Raw genomic sequence first — 19,752 nt, 5'->3', positions numbered from 1 at the left:
GAGCTGTTGGAGCGAGCCCAGAGCAGGGCACCGAGGTGATCAGAGGGCTGGGGAACCTCTCCTGTGAGGAAAGGCAGAGAGAATTTGGTTTGTGCAGCCTGGAAGGGATGGCTTAGGGGTGACCTAATTGCAGCTTTCCAGTACCTGAAGAAAATCTTCATGAAAGATGGAGAGGGACTTTTTACAAGAGCATGTAGTGACAGGATGAGGAGAATGGCTCCAAACTGAAAAAACTTAGGTTTAGATTAGATATTAGAAGATTCTGTGAGGGTAGTGAGGCAGTGGAACAGGCTGCCCAGAGAAGCTGTGGATGCCCCATCCCTGGAAATGTTCAAGGCCTGGCTGGATGGGGCTTTGAGCAATTTGGTCTAGTGAAAGGTGTCAAGGCCTATGACAAGGGCATTGGAACTTACTGACCTTTAAGGTCCCTTCCAACTCAAACCATCTGTGATTCTGTGATTATTACAAATAAACCCTGATTATTATTTATTTCCTAAATAATTTGCTTTATATTTTGAATTTACTAACACAGAAATGTGGTTTTAATAGAAGAAACACTGCCCAGAAAATGTCATATTAATAAACAGCACTCTGACACATATGCTCCAAGTAAAAAAAATATCTGTAAAGCTTGGTTCTAATAAAATACTATTGTGATATAATTGTGAAAAGGAACATTAAAGACAATTTTATTTCATAATCATCTCTCTCTGTAATCCAAAACAAAAATATTTTTCTAGCTATCAGAAGTAGTATTCTAGATATAAACTTCTCACAGTTTGGTTAACAGCTTGTACTATATGTCAAGCAAGAGACTTTACAAAGACTCCTACTTAACTAAACTCCTAAAAATGCAAATTTATGACAAAAAACCCAAAGCCCAAACATGTACAACAGTGTTAACAAATAACATCACATTACAGTTATCCTTTCTGGGGAGAGATGAGGAACAGATCCGCTTACTTCTTCTATAACATGGCTTTTCTCCCATCCTCTTCGAATTCTCCTCAGTTTCCTACTTACACATGGCAAAAGTAACACAATCTTGCCAAGAATTACAATACAAGGCAGAACAAGGGCAAGAACAAAATTTGGTGGTGTATAAAATCTGTAATACTCTTCTTCAAAAGCTCTCTTCCATCCATAAATCAGTACATGGAAAGTACTTATAAGCAGAGCAATGTATCCAAGTGTAGACTGAAGAAAGAGAAAACAGGAAAAAGAAGATAATAGCATTTGGTTCTTCACCTGACATCTCTAATACATTGTTTGCACTGTTTTAACATTTCTATTAGATATCAAGTTAAAATCTCTTACCTATTCACTACATTAAATTAGCAATATATGGTTTTAAGTTCACATTCTGAAATTACAGAACTGAACACTGATTTACAGAGTATCTCTGGTAACATCTACAGGCCTTAGTCACAGCTGAAACCATGCCTGCCCAAATTCTAAGTAATGGAAGCCAACTTCAGATTAGAGATGCCAATAAGGAACAAATCCAGTATAGTTACTAGAACAACATCCATTGTGATTGGAAATTAAGTTTCTTATTTCTTAACTGTGAGGCTAGATCACTTCCAAGGTTCCTTATTACAGAACAATGCAATTGTGTTGGAAAATATTTGGGCCTAAACTCGCATATTTTTATCACTCTGAGATGTGCAGCTTACTTCTGCCCCACAAAGGCCTACATCCACTTTTCTGATGTTAGCATAAACCAGCCCTTACCTTCTCCATCAGTTGTTGCTGACTGGTTAATATCTGAACTGCAGGGCTTGGGCATAATAGCACAAAGCAGTGCTGCAGTTTACCATAAACAGGCAGTGCTGGATAAAAGGTGAAAGAGAAGATTCCCACAGCAGCTTGCAGAGGAAGAATCTCTCAGCACATAAATCTAGAGCTTGCAGGTGGTGATGCTAATAGGGGTCACTCACCACTTCTGAGAATCTGCCTTTTTAAGGGCCCTGTAGCTGTAATGCTTTGTAGTTTTGACAACGCATTGCTAACTTTCCCAAACCATGATTAAATAAGACTACTATGCTTTGACTTCTGGTGGTAATCAAATGAAAAACTGATTCTGCCCAAAACTGATGTAATGATTAACTTGGCTGGGAAACATTTGCAGAAAATCATTGAAACAGAGAACGAGCATTAAGAAAGGTAACTGGCTACCAAGGTATGGTCTAATTCCAGCAAACAGACAAGCAAAGAAAAATGCAGCCTAAGGGTCTATAACACACAGTGAAAGAATTAATTCCTTCTACTTCAAGATTTAGCAGTCTCTAAGGCAAGAAGAATGTCTGAGCTAATACTAGTTGCAAGGATTCACAGGTAAAATGGTATAAAAGGAAAATATTTCTGTTGATTTCTTGGGATTGGTACATGTTTTTGACTTTCCAATATTTATCTATCTTTTTGCCAGTGGTTTCAGAGCCATTTTGTGAATCTTTAGATATGCTGCATACTTTTTCTTAAAAAACAATTTGCTCCCAAAATATCCCATAGTAAACAGAACATTTAGACAAACACTTGAGGATATGAAAATGGCATATGCAGTATCTGAACAGAACTTCTGGTAAGAAATTTGAACACCAAACAATACAATCAAACCTGATGTTTCAATATGTTATTGGAGATTTTTGTGGTATGACCTGAACTCATTGTTCACTGCTAGCAGGGAGAAGGGCACAAGTGAATCATATCCCTCATTTCTTCTTCAGGATTACTGATGAGAAATACAACAATTCTTGAAAAAAGAAACAGACGGGAAATATGATACAGTCATTTCCAATTATTTTTATTTTAGTGCTTATTTTAATTCCATTTGCAAGCACTAGTTTTGAGACATCTATATATTTCTCTCTATCCAATGGTCAAAATAGAAATTTAGAAGTACATCAGTATACTTTAAACTAACAGCAAAAAGACAAGAAAAATATAAGATGCACTTTTATTACATTCTCTTTTTTTGCCCTGTGAAGAGCTGCCATATGCTTCTCTGAAGTGTTGGTAGAGCATGTGCTAGTGTGTACTGCACAATTTCAACCACACATCCAAAAAACTAACAAAGACATTGCTATAGCTTCTGTCAGCTACTAATGCTATGTTCTTCAGCTGGGCACTTAATTACCATTACCAGGCTCCAGATGTTAATTCCTTTAAGAGCAGAGGACTTCTGAAAGCAGCAAGAAGCAATACTGTTTCTTCACTGGTAAACTGACATTGAACAGTGCAGTGAGCAGCAACATCAGTTCTATTTCTCGGCATGCCTCTGCCTGGGCTTTAGGATGGCTGCCGCGGAAAGTGGAAGAATATCTTTGGCTGCTTTGCTTCCTTATCTTCCCTAATACTGTGTTTCCTGGAAGCTGAGTAATAGATTAGCACATTTCCTATGGACTCTCAAATCTTTTAGCTTTTCTCTAAGTCCTCCCTGTTTCGTTTCTTTTCCTTCCTGATCAAAGTCAGCTTTTAGCCAATACAGGAGATTCCCAGGCAAGGCTACTGATAAACTGGACAAACGGGTATTGTTTGAGAAAGGAACTAACACGTCAGAGGAGCGGGAAAGATGAAGGAGAAAAACCCCTAAAATGTTACCAACAAGGTGTATGCATTTAAGACAATAATGTGCTGTGGGGCAAATCTGCTTCAGGAATTTCTACATTTGCAATGGTCGAGTAGTTCCAAGCAATTGATATAATTTATATATAAAAGATATTTTCTAAATTCTACATCTATGCAAGATATACTTCAGATTCTCTGTGTAACAGGCTATTGCTAAACTTAAAAACTGTGTAGTAACTCCTGACTGGAATCTTATCCATAAACTCGCTGAATACTCAGACCTCAGTCATCTTTACTGTGGGGAAAAGATATCCTATTCTTGTGGGAGAACCAAGGCAGGGCAGCCTTTCCTCAAAGTGTATACATGAGAAATATTTTACTCATGCTACCTCCTAAAAGCTTTAGGACTGTGCTAGCAGAGAAAAGGAATATCAACAAAAAAGTCAGCTTCCTACCACTCAAATGGCAGATCTGTGTTGTTTTTTTGCTAAAAAACATGATGCTCAGCCTTCAACACAAGTCTGCTCTGTCTATTGCCACTATAAAGGATGGGTTCTGGACTTGAAGTCTTAGACTGAAAAACAAAAGCAGCATTCATTTATGTTTACATCATATATTTACAGTTTACTCACTAAACTGAAGGCATAGCCTGCTGACAACATTCTCTATTTCCTTGTACTTTATGTGAACACTCAAGCACTGGTTTCAATAAATGTCTTTCATTCTTTTTACAGTATTTTGGTTTAAGCTGTTTATTCTGCCTGCTCTGACAAAATACCAATTCTTTTGTGTTTCTTGCCCATGTCTTCCTTTGCTCCTTATCCAAATATATTTAGATGAGAAAAATAATAATACTGAAGTGGCATTTAAGAAAACTGCTGCATTAGTTTATCAGCCACAGCTTTCTTCCCTGCTGCTTTTCTCAGTAAACTTAAGCTCTAAATTATGTTAAGGTGACTGCAAACTTTCTCACTAAGTTTCAATCATCTAGGATCTCCAACTGAGAAAATTCTTCATCACTGTCTCATTCTGTGGTTTCCTCTATCTGAATATTATGAGTGTTTCTCTCCAAATAATAATGAAGTAATCAGACCTTCATTTTGTACAGTGGTCAGCTCTGTACTGTAGCAATTCCTGTTTTCTGCTGGTCTCTTAGCTTCTTCTAGGACTGACACAGTAATTTCCTTTAGCACTATTAAAACCTTTTCACATCTCACTTTGTTCATATGCATACTATGAGCGAAGGAGCGCTGCCTGCACTGCTTGTCCCCTCCAAGTCCTTTTCCCTTGGTGAAGGATGCTGGAACTTTTGGGCCTGCTGACACCTGTGATTGAAACCAGGCTAGGCAAGATGGAGGCATCTCCAAAATAATTTGGGATACCAGCAACAGCAATGACTTCTGTGTAAACATATTGACAACTGGTGTTTCTTTAGAGTATATTAGGAAGACTGTGTTCAAAGACTGTTTGAATTGCCATAGGTTGGGGAGATTAGGGCTTGATCTACTGGGATAAGGCTAGTCTATACTGTACATTTTAATAACCTCAAATTTTCCTAGTAGGACTCAAGACTGAGTGTGTTGTAGCGGTAAAACTATTTAGAAGAAGCCAGACTCTTATTTTGATGAAACTATTTAGTAAGATGGCAAGCAAGAATGTGTTGTTTGCAGTGTGAAGTGCTGAGCTGGGACACTGTCTGAGTGTGGTAAGTGCCTGATTCCTTGTCTGTCAGATGTGAAACAAGTTCAGCAGCTATTGTGGCTAATCATCTGAGATTCAGGACTAAAGCTAGAGACATACTGCTTTTCCCAGCTGAAAAGAAAAGCAGCAATGGGATGACAGGTTAGTAGTTCCATTGTTTGTCTCGTGACTCAAAGAAGAATGAGAAATTTAAGTTCAATTTTCCTTCATTGCACTGCACTTCAGTAGAAGAAAAATATAAAAGAGTAAGTATTATAATGTTTAACCTGTACTCCTTGCATACTGGGGACAGTGAAACTTATACAGAAATACAGCTCTAGTAAGCAATCACTGAAAGTCTGTTTTCTGATTGAAGCAAGAAGACTTTTTTGACAGGTAACCAGATGAAAAATAATTTACATCCTGAGAATTAATACCAAACTAAATGTTCATTAACTTTAAGGAAATTTTTAGTAGTTCAATACTTTTGTGGCTAAGAGTTGCAAATGATCATAGTTCATTACCAATATCAGTTATCTGGTGCTCATAATGCAGTTAACATACATCCAGAGCAAACAACTTATTCCCAAATTCCTCAAAATACTGACAGATGGGATATTAAAGTTCTTAAGTATTTATATTTGGAAATATTTTTACTTAATTTACAGTGGAAATAACTGCAGTAAATATGCAGTGATTATTGTGTGGGTTTTGACTCAGTCACACAAGCCTAAAATTTGGAAATATGAGTAAGTAAAAATAAGACAAAAATGCTGTGTTTGTGGCTGGAAGTTATTACTGGATAAAGACATCATGTCACTCACTAGTGAACACATATTTTTCCCTCTTGCACTGAAGGTTTATATCATCCAACAGCAGCACTATTGTCCCCACACAGAGAACTCCAGATGGCAGAGATGTTGTAACAATACACTTGAGTATTTAGTCTCTCTGAAGGCTCAAAGCTATGACCATGAATAAACAGTTCTGTCAGGGTAACTCCACTTTTAAAAACATTTCAGCAAACTTTCTGTAGGTCTACCTGCAGTTTTCCAGCAATGGAAATCATAAGGGAAGGGAAGACATTACAGACAGTCCTCAAATAACTACAGCCATGTAAGTGTTCTGCAACACTCTCTTTAAAATGTCTGAAAATTATGAAGCGCAACCCAAGCCCTCAACTTTAAAGTCAGTGACCACATTCTGAAGTGAACAGGACTCAGAATTCAGCATTATTAGGCTAAGCTGAAAAAAAAATGTTAATCAGAAAAGACTGAGCTAAGACTACAATACTAAAGCCAAAGTCAGAAAACAAAATGTAACAAACCCCAAAACTGTGCACACAGAGGAATTTTCACCTGAATGCTAGTAAAATTTCTTATACCTGACTGCTTCCTAAAACTACTGGCAATTATGTGTAGGAGCAAGCATTGAGCTGTTCATTAAAGCCTGTATTTCTCAGTATTTTATACTGGTTAGATCTGCATGTTCTAGGTATTTACCTGAGGATGGAAGGCAGCATATGTTGTGCCAGGGCTTGAAAAGCCTCTGATGTTAATAAGAAAGCTCCATATTTTACTAGTGGGTATTTTCAGCTAATGGGAATAACGCAGTTGAGAGCTGTGTCAAGTCCCACAGCAGACAGGAAGAAAAACTTATTCAGTGGCACCATGGCTGTCAGAGGGCTGTGTAATAAAAATCCTGCAGGGCAAATTAAGTCTTCAATTTTAATAGCTGTGTGAATCTACCTATACAAGTATCTATTCAGTATCAATGCATTTAGGAGGTTTGTCCAAATTTGTCTAATTTGAATTTAGCAAGACATTCTAAGAAAAGAAAAGGAAAATATTAGTAACTATTTGGCCATAGCTATGTTGGTTATTTAAGATCAAGAAGTTTAAAACAAGAAGTCCTGTTCTAACACTCATGAAATGCTTATTGTACCTTCATAGTAACATATTTGCTGAGTAATTTCTGTTTTTATTGAATTCCCAGAGACAAAGGGAAAAAAGGCTCGTCACATTGCAACAAGCTTTTGTTAATGATTGTGATTAAAGAATTCTTGTTAGCACCAAAACTCCCTTATTAAAAAACTAACATACCTGAATAAAACTGAACTCCCTCCAGTTTAAGGCACTGTTTACTGAAGGGATGGAAGTTACTGCCAGCAAAGAAAGCAATCCAAGACTCATTATTCCAAAAGAGATATACATTTCAATTCGCCACACTTCTTCCTCATTCCAAGAATTTTCAACATTTGCATGAACCTGATGAAAGAGTAGAATGGAAGAACTTTATTCTAAAGAATATTAAAAATACCAACAGAAGTTATTTTGCTGACTTAAAAGTTCACAGTCATAGGACAACTATAAAATGGGGTCAAATGTTTCAGAGGTTTCCTCATTCCTTGGAAAAAAATCAGCTATTTCCTTACTTCTGGTATTGGCTCTTGCTAGATTAAAAATATGTTCAACAAGGAAATTTAGATGACATGCTAAAAGAAAATGTAACATTATATACCATTTACAACAATATTGTTATAAAATCAGATAATTCTGCACATTCTTATACACTGTAAAAAAGGAGCTGTGTTCTTCAGACTCAGTAAACTTAAATTCTGTAATGTAAGTTAGATAAACCTGCAATTTCTTTTTGTCTGTTACATTTAAAAGTAGTTTAGTATCATTTCCTTCAGCTTTTCTATGCTGAGTCCAAGCTTGTTTCTGTCTTTTACTATTGGCATCACATTTTTCCAATATGGTTCTCACTGGAGAGCTTTACCAGAAAAAACAAACAACTAAGAAAGTTAGATATTCAATTTTTTTTTTCACTTCCAGCTGAACCATTGCAATATGATGTGTCTTGAAAAAGGTGCACCTTTAGCAAATATTAGCAAGTTAGAGTTTTACAGTATCATCAGAACGAAGATAATTTCTTAGTAAAAGTACCAATGAATCTTTTAGTATTACTAATTTTAAGTGTGAATTACTGTTTCTTGCTGCCTGTTACAGTTCTGCCCTTCCTTTCTCCCAAGTTCAGTTTTTGATGCGAGCTCTTTCAGAGTTTGTGACACTCCCTGTTAATTTGTTACATTTCATTTTATTTCCTTATTTGTTTTTTCTTTCTGTTTTATCACAACTCTTTCCTACAGATTTTATGTGGTGAATGACGATGCCATTTTTCTGCAATGCTGCTTTTCTGCCTCTTCAAAGGTTACAATAAGTGGTCTCACTGACAGACAGCAATATCAGACCCTCTTCTAGAGGATGACAAATTTGTAGGAGAATGCTACAGGGTTATGCAAGATCAATTCTTCCTGGAAACTGAGTCAATTTCTATTGCCTGCAACTGATGATATCCACAGAATTTGAAGAGAATAACATATTTTTAGCATTGGTCCAAAATGTTGAAAAATATCAGCATCTTCTTTTTGGAACACAGAAGTATCTGTTAGCAAGATTACAGTATCTACCCTTACACTTTTAATATTTGTAAATGCACTTAAGATATACATACTTTCCCCCATGTTTTAAGTATACATAGAAAAGAACATAGCTCAGAATTTTCCTGCTGTTGCTCTTACCCTACATTCTTCTTGTGTATATTGCTATCAGGAATTTCAGTAGGACATGTCCTTGATTCCCCTTATCACACAAACTTGACTGCAGATTGACCCACAAGGTCAGCAAAACGCACAGATATTTCTTAATTGGCACAACCTATGCATAAGATAACCCATAACATTTTGTGCCAAAAGCAGTAGACCAGATTAAGAAAAACCCAATAATTGCATTCAGGAGCTTTATGTACCCAGCCAAGGCATTCTTTGAACTGAAGATTGCCTTACTTGTTGATATGCCATGTTGAGGAACAAGTAGCGCTCCGATCTCCTCATAGGCAAGCAGAGGCTGTACACCACGTGCACTGTTGCAAAGAAAAAACTCAGCAGTCCAAGCTGCTTTCGACACTGGAGCCAGTTGTCCAGCCAAGGAGGAAATCGCCGATACTTCGTGCCATAGTAAAGCTGATAAGCAGCTGCAATAAGTCCTGATAAATATACTAGAGAAAGCAAAGTGATAGCAACAATTGGCAGTGTCTTGTTCACAATCTCAATGGGAATCTTGTAAAAGTCACTCTGCTGATTTCTCATGTACGGATGGATGATATCTCTGACAAAAGAATAGATGAAGAAAAATGTTGCCAGACTGATGGCAATCACTACAGGCCCCTTCCACAGGGTGAACAGTCGCAGAGGCAGGTTTTCAATCTCCCTTGAAGATGACAATGCCCCCAAATCAATAGGAATGAAACCGAGCTGACGGGCAAGCTCAATAACTTGATGGCGAGCCTGAACATTGTTACTGCATATATAGACCTGTTGGGAAAGTCAAGGGAATTATCTGTAGTCACAGAAAGACACTCAAAGTTAAACAAAAAACCAGCAAAACCCATCGAAAACCTTAAGGGCTTCCAAATCAAAACTATGACACAACCACTAAAACTATATCCTTTATCCAAGCTTATATCATCAATATGACAATAAAATCACATAAAAATCTAGCCAAAGTGCAAATATGCACATTGATTTATCAACAGAGTAATCAAAAAAAAATTGGCTTTTTCTAGGATTTAGTAACAGGAGCTGTCTTGGTAATCTTTACACTGAAACCTGGCATACTGAAATGTCTACAGGACTGGATTAACTCCAGCAACAGCTAAAAGCATTTCAGAAAATCCCAAATCCCTCAAAAACACAAGAATCTTGAATGATGACCTTTAAAGAACTATAGCATACACAGAATGAGAAGCAGCAAACACTGTAATCTCTCTCCATGGGTAACAATTTCAGCTTAATTTCATAACCCAGATTTGCACAGATTTCACATTTGAGCATTCAACAGAAAAGACAAAAACTAGCAGCCAAATAAGAACTTATTCTAAAGGCCAGCTTATCATACAGTGAAAGAAGTGTATGGCTATAAAGTACTTCAAGGTTCTGTTAAAATTTACAATGGGCTATAGTTTGTCCAACACTATTTGCTAATCATCTGCAGTGAAGGACATATAATCTGTTTTGACTGAAGTGAATTACTTTTAGTATAGTGCTATTCTGAAAGGGGATGAAAGAAGTATGGTGAAGTTATTTTTAAAATTATGCTAATTCCATATAAATTCCATTCCATTTAAATCTACCTGAAGTGCCAGAAGACTCAATTTAGTCTCCAGAAGTCATGTTACGTTAGTTATTTCTTATGTATTTCTCAGATTTCATAAAGCTATGAAGGACTGGATGCTTGCACAGGCTTAAATCCTTTATATCACTTCAGCAAAACATGAAAACCATGAAGGTGCATTTTCTGTATGCAGGATAGATTTGCAGAACATACTGGGAAGGACTTTGAACATGATGTTCACAGGCAGTGCTGGTTTAAATGAATGATCACTTAGAAACGTATGTGTTTCCTTCTGTTCCCTCATATTTATGATTTTGGGGCACTCTAAAAGCTAGAAAATTTATTTTAATTACCGTGCTGCTACATTGAACACATCCATTTTTAGAACAGCTGATTCTTGAGCTCTGTGATTGGGACCTGAGATTTCTGTGCATCTCTTTCAATAGTTCAATAGTTCACCCCAATTCTGCCACTAAAATGCATCAGGAAAGACTGTCTCCACCCTTGTATAAAGCATAGGGAAACACATCAACTTATGTCCCAAGGGAAACATTAAGACACAACATTAAACTCCTCTCCTCTGTCTGTAGTCACTGAAAGGTGAGTGGTGTTTATTCTAAGGTAGTGTCCACATTTTCTTTGCAATCTTTAAAGAAAAACAGCCAATAAGGGGAAAAAACTGGACCACTTAATTTATTTGTCTTACAGTGGGATGAACTAAACTCTGAAGGTTTTATTGGCTACTAAAATTTAAGCTAAAGGTCCAACATTTTAGGGATGTTAAGTCAGGGAATTTACATCTCCTGAGTTCTGGCTGTTACATTCAGTTCCTGTCACTTTCATTTTACAAATAAGTTAAATTAATATAATAAAAACATTTACCTGTCTGCTGGCATCCTTTGGTCCTAACTGCAGTGACCAAGCTGAAATGACATTGAATCCTTTGACAATTAGGGAATCAGGAAAAAGTGATGCCAAATACTCTGCATTGGAGTCTGGATATTGGTCTACTCTTGTATTATTGCTGACATCAATCAGAATTTTACCAGCAAGTAAATGTTTGAGATCCCACAAAGAGATGTAATGCTCTCTGTGTATGGCTACAAAAATGATGTTTGTTTTAGCTACTGCATCTTCATGGTGAGTGACATCAACCACATGGGGAAAAAAGTCAGCAGCGTGTTTAGGGTTTCTGCTCCCTACGACCACGTGGTACCCACATCTGATAAGTCTGATTGTCAATGACTTAGCGAAGTCTCCACTTCCAATGATGCCTATTGTGACCTTAGTGGCATCCTTGATGCCATTTGCAACATTTGGTAGAAAAGTTTCATTGAGGTTCTTGGGACTCCCCATCATAGAGATTGATTCCATACTTCAAAGACACCAAACCTACAGTGATTTCTTTAGGGAAAAAAAAGGAAAGAGAAGAAAAAGGAAAAAAAACAACAGAAGGAAAAAATCAGCATCATATAATTTTATGAGACCTCAAAATCTATTAACACCTCTGGAAGCAAATCTTTGGCTCTAAGTTTCATATTATATTTTCTCCTTAAGTAAGTGCTAATTAATTTTGTCTCGCAGTACGTCACCAATAGAAGGAGAAACAAGAAACAAAGTATTTTAAGCACTACAATAATAGTTACTTAAGTAAACAACATTTTTTTCATCTTCTCCTATTTCTTACCTTCCACTGCCCTGGAATACCGGACCACAAGTTAACTTTGTACTCCTGAAACTAATGGTCTATAGAATAATGAGTAGAAACATGCAAAGAAAATTGGAAAACAGTAGACTGTAGAGAGCACTGGCCTGTGATCAGCATGAGATCAGCGAGTACATAGAAGCTGAATTCCATTAAAAGTTTATGCAGGTTATTACTGGGATAGCCTCTGCCGGCCATGAAGGAGAAGATGGAAAAGTCTCAAAGCTGCAAATGTCATAATACCATGACAAACATCCATCTGACATACTCACCTGTCAGCCTGGAAAATGGGCTGTCCATGTGGATCCAATGGCAAAACCAAAGAAATTTATCAAGACCTAGTCATGAGATCACTAATGACATTTCTAGGTCAGGCTGCTTGGTTTGGCAAGGATTAACTGTGGATGCAAGGGTAAAGGATTCAAGGCCATGAGTCACAAATATGCTTAACACAATTTTCTATCCAGGCAAGTAAGATAAATCCTGGAGACAAACACATGGGACAGCCTTCCATAAAAAGCTAATGGCAGGAAGAGACAGCTTTCACGCAATAACAAAAGGGAAGATAATTTTAGGACTCAAATTCAGTGAAGTAAGGGATGTTTTGAATAAGAACAGAAGCTGAAAAAAAAATAAATACTGCTATATCCTTGGTCAAAGAACTGCAATAACGCTCTAACAAAGACATTAAAAACCAACAAAACAACCCTCAGGAGGGATGTCTTCACACAAACCAGCGTTATGACCTAGGTGGTTCTGCATCATTGTGGGGGGCTTACCCTGGTTGAAGGCCAGGTGTCCAAAAAGGTGTTGTTCTACCACTCCTCTCCTCAGCTGGGCTGAGGAGAGAAAATATCACAAAAGGCTCCTGAGTTAAGGGCAGGGAGAGATCACTCACCAATTACCACCAGAGGCAAACCATACTTGGGGAAATTAACTGAATATTACCATCAAAATCAAAGCAGGATAATGAGAAATAAAATAAATCCTAAAGAAACACCCTCCCCTCACCCCAGTAAGCTTCTTCCTGGGCTTAACTTTATTCCCAGTTCTCTGCTTCCTCCCCCTCTGCAGCACAGGGAGACAGGGAATAGATGTTACGGTCAGTTCATCGCATGCTGTTTCTGCTGCCGCTTCCTCCTCAGGGAGAGAAGTCTTTCTCCCACACCAGCATGAGTTTCCTCCCACAGGAGAGTCCCCTACATACTTCAGTGTAAGTCCTTCCCACAGGCTACAGTTGCAGCTGGATCTCAGCTATACCATGAACCTCACGGGCTGCACTACAGACTGCAGGGGAATGTCTAATCCAGTGCTTAGGGTGCCTCCTCCTCCTTCCTCTTCAATGGCTTTAGTGTCCATGTTGTTGATGTCTATGTAAGTTGTTTCTCTCACATGGTCTCACCCTCTCTTCTGCAGCTGCAATTACCTTTTTTCCCCCTTCTTACCTATGTTACCCAAGAGGTGCTGCCACCATTGCTGATGAGCTGGGCCCTGGCCAGCCATGGTCCAGCTGACACTGACCCCATTAGACACAGGCTAAGAGTCCTGCAGCTTCTCACAGAAACCACCCCTACAGCACTCCTCCCCATTCTATTACCAAAGTCTTGCAGGCTAAGCCAATATAATTGTAGAACAGGAATAAATTCTGAAAATTAAGGAGTCAATGAGGAGAGGCAGGCTAAGAAGTAGCAAAAAGAAGGTTGCTGTCTTGAGAACAATGAACAACAGCCCACACAGAACCTCTTCCTGAGCCACCATCTAAGAGCTGATATGATGGTAATTAATAATCAGTGAGAAATATTAAGCAGCCATTGGCTACTAATACAGCATGTGTGGTGAACAACCTCCCACAATTAAAAGCAGCTTTGTGTTTCAGAAATTAGAGGAAGCTACTAGAAGAATGGGCACTTTTCATTTCAGCTTTGAGTAAAAGATATAAACTCACTGAAACTAGACTGAGAAGTTGAAGACAGAATGCAATATGTGAAAGTGACCACTAAAATAGTTTCTAAGGAAATATTCTAACAGTGAATCCTTCTGGCAGAGGCAGAACACAAAGATTTTTATGCATGCACTCAAAAAATCATTGACTTTTTCCTTACCATGTGACCTTTAACACATGACCAAATTACCAGTATTTCCTGTATCAGGATGGGTTTGCACCCAGGAACATAGTGAGAATATATAATGAGATAAGAGATGTAACTGGATATGACAGAACATGTATGCTTTTGCCATGTGACAGTGCAGTTCATACCATGTAACCAGAATATTCTGCAAAACTTTGAGGTTGAAAAGGAACCACCATAAGGAAATGGGCTTTCCAGTACCATTTAACCATGCTGCAGCCTACTTTCAGTTTAGTCCAAAGGATCCTGGGGAGAGTGGGGACACAGGACTTGGACATGATTAATTGCTCTGGTGAGCTGAATTTGGCCTGCTGGCCAATGTTTCTCACTGCCTGTTCTAAGGAAAATACGATGCGAGTAACAGAATCAAACTAACAGACTTCATAAAAACCCTCCGGGAACAGGCTGACATGACCTTCAGACAAGTAATCTAAGAGAGGTACAAGAACAGAGAGCCAGCAGTTACTGAAACAGACTATATTAAATGCACAACTGCAATTCAGAGGCAAGAGCATATAAGACTCTTTTAACTGCAACAGGAGAGCTTTCCTGAAGTGAAAAATCACACAAGATTTAAAAAAATAAAGAAATTGTGAGCATGGCTAAGGAGCACTATAAAAAGACAAAGAGACAGTGCTATCATGTAGGGGAAAATCAGAACAAGGATGGTAGAGAAGTGAGTTTGTAACCAGTGAAGAACATAAATGGCAACAAGTAAAAGTTCCATGAATACAATAAAAAGACAAAAGACAGAAGGCAAGGTTTTTAACTTCAGAGGAAAAGGAACGAGTTATACAAAGTAAGACAAATTATTATGTGTCTTCTTTATTTCAGCCCTTAGCAGAAAAGTTAACTGTGAATTGGTATTTACAGAAATTCCTTCTATTGGGAAAGAGACTGAGAGGTCAAAGCGGAAAAGGTAAGTTAAGAGTAAAGGATAAAGTTAAAGATAAGATAAAGATTCTCAAGTCAGCAGACACTTGTGAAATCAGCCCTTGATGCTTAAAATGCCGACCAAAGTGGCATCTTCAGAACTTAGCAGACGACATGACAGGCAGACTAGCACATATTGCTAAAAGAAGGGATAACGACTAAGGAAAACAAAGACTTGTTAGCCTAACTTCAGCACCTGGACAGATTTTTCACCGTTATTGTGCAATCAATCAGTAAATAAATGGGAAGCAGATGATAAAAAGCTGCTGAGGTGGGTTGCTCAGGAACAGATTTCAACAAAACTAACCTTCTTTTACGAACTAACTGATTTCTGGGTTATAAAAATTAATAGAAGTGACATAGATTTGACATATGCTTAAATGAGCTAAGGGAACATCACAGAGCTATGTCAGACAGATGGGGACACATGTGAGAAACTGCTCTTGAAAAATAACTACGGGAGGAGAGAACCGAACCGCTGCATCGGTGACCCCCCGCTGGGGCGGGCACTTACGGGGCGCGGGCTGAGGCGCGGGGCTGGCGGGAGGCCGGGCGCGGGCCGCTGCTCCCCGGGCGGGCCGGCAGCGCGGTGCGGAGATCCAGCCCGGAGCAGCTCGGCGGGGCCCCGGTCCGGGCCGGCATATCCAGCTGCAACGACAACACCGCCCGTGACGGGCAGAGCCGGGCCGGCGCTGCCAGGCCCGCCCGCCGCGGGGCGGGGGCTGGCCGGCCCCGCCAGGTATCGGAGCGCCCCCGCGGCTGCCCGAGACCGGGCCGCACCGCTCCGTGGTTCGCCGGCACCACCAGAGCCTGCCCAGAGACGGGGGCAGCCGCAGCGCTGGGCGGCAGAGAGAGCCCCGCGGGCGGCGGCTGCGCCGAGGAGCGCCCGGCGGGGATGGGGCCCGTCCCGCCCCGGCCCGGCGCCGCTCACCTCCGCCCGCCCGCCGGAGCACCGCGCCGCCGCTGCTCCTCCTCGCACTCGGGCCCGCAGTGCCGGGCGGGCGAGGAGGCGGCGCCTCTCCTGCCGCTGAGACCCGCCCCCTGCGGCCGCCCCGCCACCGCGGCTCCGCACGGTGTAGGAACCTTGGTGGGTGACGAGTTAATCAGGAGCCGGCAAGTGTGGCCTCTGTCAAGGAGGGCCAATGGTATCCTGGGATGCATCGGGAAGTGTGGCCAGTAGGTGATCTTCCCCCTCTGTTCGGCCTTGGTGAGGCCACATCTGGAGTGCTGAGTCCATTCTGGGCTCATCAGTGCAAGAAAAACTACTGGAGGGGGTCCAGGGGACACAACAAAGATGATTAGGGATCTGGAGCATCTCTCTTATGAGGAGAGACTCTGGTAGCTAGGCCCATTTAGCCTGGAGAAGAGAAGACTGACAGGGAGCCTCATCAATGCATATGAGTATTTCAAAGACAGGTGTCAAGAGGGGGGTACCAGGTTCTTTTCAGTGGTGCCCAGCAACAGGACAAGGAGCAATTGCCATAAATTAAAACTCAAAAATTACCACCTCAACATGAAGAAAAACTATTTCACATTGAGAGTTGCAGAGCACTGGTTGCCCAGGGAGGTTGTGGAGTCTGACTCTGGAGACATTCAAAACGCACCTGGATGCTTTCCTGTGTAACCTGCTCCAGGTTACCCTGCCTTGACAGGTGTTGGTTAGGTGATCTCCCTTCTAACCTTAACAATTCTGTGTTTCTGTGATCTGTGACAGCACACGTGACGCCGTTCCTCAGCCGCACCGGAGGTTTGGGCTAGCTCTGCACCACCACTCCGGCATGGGCAGCGGCCAGGAGTGGGGAACCGCAGGGGAAATGTGATCCCACTGCTGAACCTACAGAGCTCTGACCCCTGCCGGGCTCTGCTAGCTCAGGCGTTGTGGGTTGTGACAAAAGGACAGAGGAGGCTCAGTCTGATGCACTTCCTACGAACAAATTTATTAGGGCAAAGGGAACAGAGGCAAAGGCACGAGCTGTCACGATGGAGGAGGTGAAAGAGCCCCGAGCACGTCTGTGCATCGGGTTTTATTCAGGGGTGGGCACAATTCAGGGTCCAATCAGGGATCGCAGAGGGAGGAGTAAGGGGAGGAGATTACAATATTGGGGACCAATGGGGATACAAAGGGGGCGGGATAACAACATAGTAACCAATAACTTATCGAAGAAGGGATGAAATACACAGAAGGAGCTGGAAGGAGAGGTGGGGTTTACAATGATGGATAGGGGAGATGGGGCAGGGTTAAGACAACTGACAGGGAACTTTCAGGAAAAAGGGGAGGGGTTAACAATATTGACAACTAGGGCTAAACTATTACACAACAACAAGGGGGAAACAGGAATGTACCAACAATCTTAACATGTGCTTAACAAAATTAAATAAACAAACTGCAACACACATGGGGTCGGTGTAGGGAAAGAGGGCTGAGCATGGCCCCGTGGTGCCCTCAGCTTTGACCACTGTCACTGTGCTCCAGCCCCAGCCCTTCTGGCCTGCACAACACCCCCAGCACAGGCAGAGCTGGACCCGGGGTGCAGCTGTAAGCAACTGGCCTGCTCCCAAGTGAGCTCATGGCCTGGAGGACAAAATGTACTTCCCAGGCCCTGCACCGCCTTGGCTGTCCTGGCCCAAGCCATTCTTCAGCAGGAACCCCTCACCAGCCACCTTTCCTTCTCTCTTGGCAGAAGCGTGCAGGGCTGTCCCATTATGTGCCACAGAATGGCACTGTTGGAAGGGACCCTTAAAGGTCACAGAGTCCAACACCCTTGCAATGAGCATGAACATCTTCCAGTAGATCTGTTTTTTCAGATCTCTGTTCAGCCTGACTGAATGTTTCCAATGATGGGGCACCCACCACCTCTCTGGGCAACTTATTCCTGCTTTTCACCACCTTTCTCATGAAAAATTAATTATAAGGGGGTGTTGGGTGTCCCTGCAGCCCAGAACAGCTTCCCAGGTTTGGTTAGTGGTCATTCCCCATGTTTCCTGTGTACCCAGTATATTCTGTGTAGATGGGAGTTGTGCTCCAATTTCAGTGTTACTTAAAATGAGAAACACATGGTTCAGACATACACAAGGAAAGCTGAGCCTCAAGATCTGAATTCTGTCTTGTTCTACATGGGAATTCCCAGTTGAAGACAAATGGAGCTTTTCCCTGAAAAAGAATGGCTTCTGATTTTAACATCTTCTGATTTACCTAAAAAATTCTACCTTTCATTAAGCTATGCTGTGTATGTAACAAGATATAATCCTCAATTCTTTGTTTTTAATGCATTTCAAACTGACCAACTTGCATGAAAATGTCTCTCATGTTGCAGTAAAAACTAATGAATGCACAGGTGATTGAAAAGAAGCCATATGATGACACTGAAACTAACAGTTTTAATCTTCTGTGTGTGCAGACTGACTTGTTTCTATAATGTATTAACCAAGGACTTCAGCAAGATTAACCATGCAATTAATATAAACATTTGTTTCCATATATAATTATGACAACCATGCTGTAGAATTTGAAAAGATGACGGTGACACTTTTCTGTTGTAGTTCAGAATCCATTAATTCCCCTCCACAATTATTAAAAAAAAAAATTTTCTTGATGTTGAAAACATATATTTTAAAGTGTTTTTTATTTAGTAAACAGGTGCATGGAAATTGTATTACTTGCTTTTCCAAACTGTGTTTTCAGCTCCCAGACACTGAGGACTGAGTTGCTACTCCACACAAAATGAAAAGGTGAATCCATTGACAGACCACTCAGAACTGAACTGTTGCTTTCCATGGTGAGAACTGGCATTCCAGCTCTTCATTTTCTTGTTCTAATATTCTCCCTTGCTATTGATTGAAAAGTTGTTATCACAGGCTTGTTTTTTCGTAGCCAGTACAGGTACAATAGTATGAGCTCAAAAATTTTAGTCCAGTCAACAAATACATCAAAACAAAAAAGCAGAATGTTCTTTCCTGCATTATTTGTGGCTGATTCTCTTTATGTGCTACATTATGTGATTCCTGTTACCAGAGAAATATTTACATGACAATGGGCACTTGAGTCATGTGCCTCAAAATGACAATGAATTAAACAAAATCAGAGCAGTCATAGTCTTATATTTCTTGTATTTCTTAATTTATGTGAATTAAAGCCTTAATAAGAAGGCTGCAAATTGGAATGTTTGTCATTGCTATCCTGTGGGATTTTTTTAAACATTATTATTGCAGCATAAAGTCTTGAACTGAAGACGCCGACCTTTAGGAGATGATCATTAGATCCATGTTGATTCTTTTAAAAAATAGGGAGCTTTTTTCTTACATGGGTATATGATTAACAGTGCATGGTTTGTTACCTGTTTCTTGAGCAGCTGTTTGGCCTTGTGAGTGCTCTCTAGCTACATTTTCATCAGAAAACATCACAGATTCTGTCCTCCAGCCTGCATTATGTAGGGTATACCAGCTCTGATCCTGGTCCTTCATTCCTGACCCACAACCCCATGGATATCATTCAGTGTCATTTCTCCTCTACTGTTATTTTTTTCCTCCAGTTGTTTCTCCTCTTGCTATCTGCAAACCTATCTGT

General features: G+C 40.4%; 1 protein-coding gene across 6 annotated transcripts; it reads right to left on the bottom strand.

Moving 5' to 3' along the window:
* Nucleotides 1-657: 657 nt before the first annotated feature.
* STEAP2 (STEAP2 metalloreductase) lies at nt 658-16,184 on the bottom strand. Of its 6 annotated transcripts, none has more exons than XM_015620006.2 (5): nt 16,120-16,184; nt 11,304-11,825; nt 9,095-9,622; nt 7,350-7,514; nt 658-1,197 (listed from the first exon to the last, which is right to left on the bottom strand). In XM_015620006.2, the coding sequence occupies exons 2-5, from the start codon at nt 11,793-11,795 to the stop codon at nt 913-915; spliced, it is 1,470 nt and encodes a 489-aa protein (XP_015475492.1). In that variant the 5' UTR covers nt 11,796-11,825; nt 16,120-16,184; the 3' UTR covers nt 658-912. The 6 variants fall into 6 exon arrangements, with proteins under 6 accessions (XP_015475492.1, XP_033367728.1, XP_015475493.1 ...); XM_033511837.1 differs by lacking the exon at nt 16,120-16,184 and adding an exon at nt 15,703-15,836; XM_015620007.3 differs by lacking the exon at nt 16,120-16,184 and adding an exon at nt 12,399-15,665.
* Between the last annotated feature and the right edge of the window lie 3,568 nt (nt 16,185-19,752).

This window comes from Parus major, chromosome 2, assembly GCF_001522545.3.
Source record: "Parus major isolate Abel chromosome 2, Parus_major1.1, whole genome shotgun sequence".
NCBI lineage: Eukaryota > Metazoa > Chordata > Aves > Passeriformes > Paridae > Parus > Parus major.
This window is presented reverse-complemented; position numbering and strand designations above follow the sequence as displayed.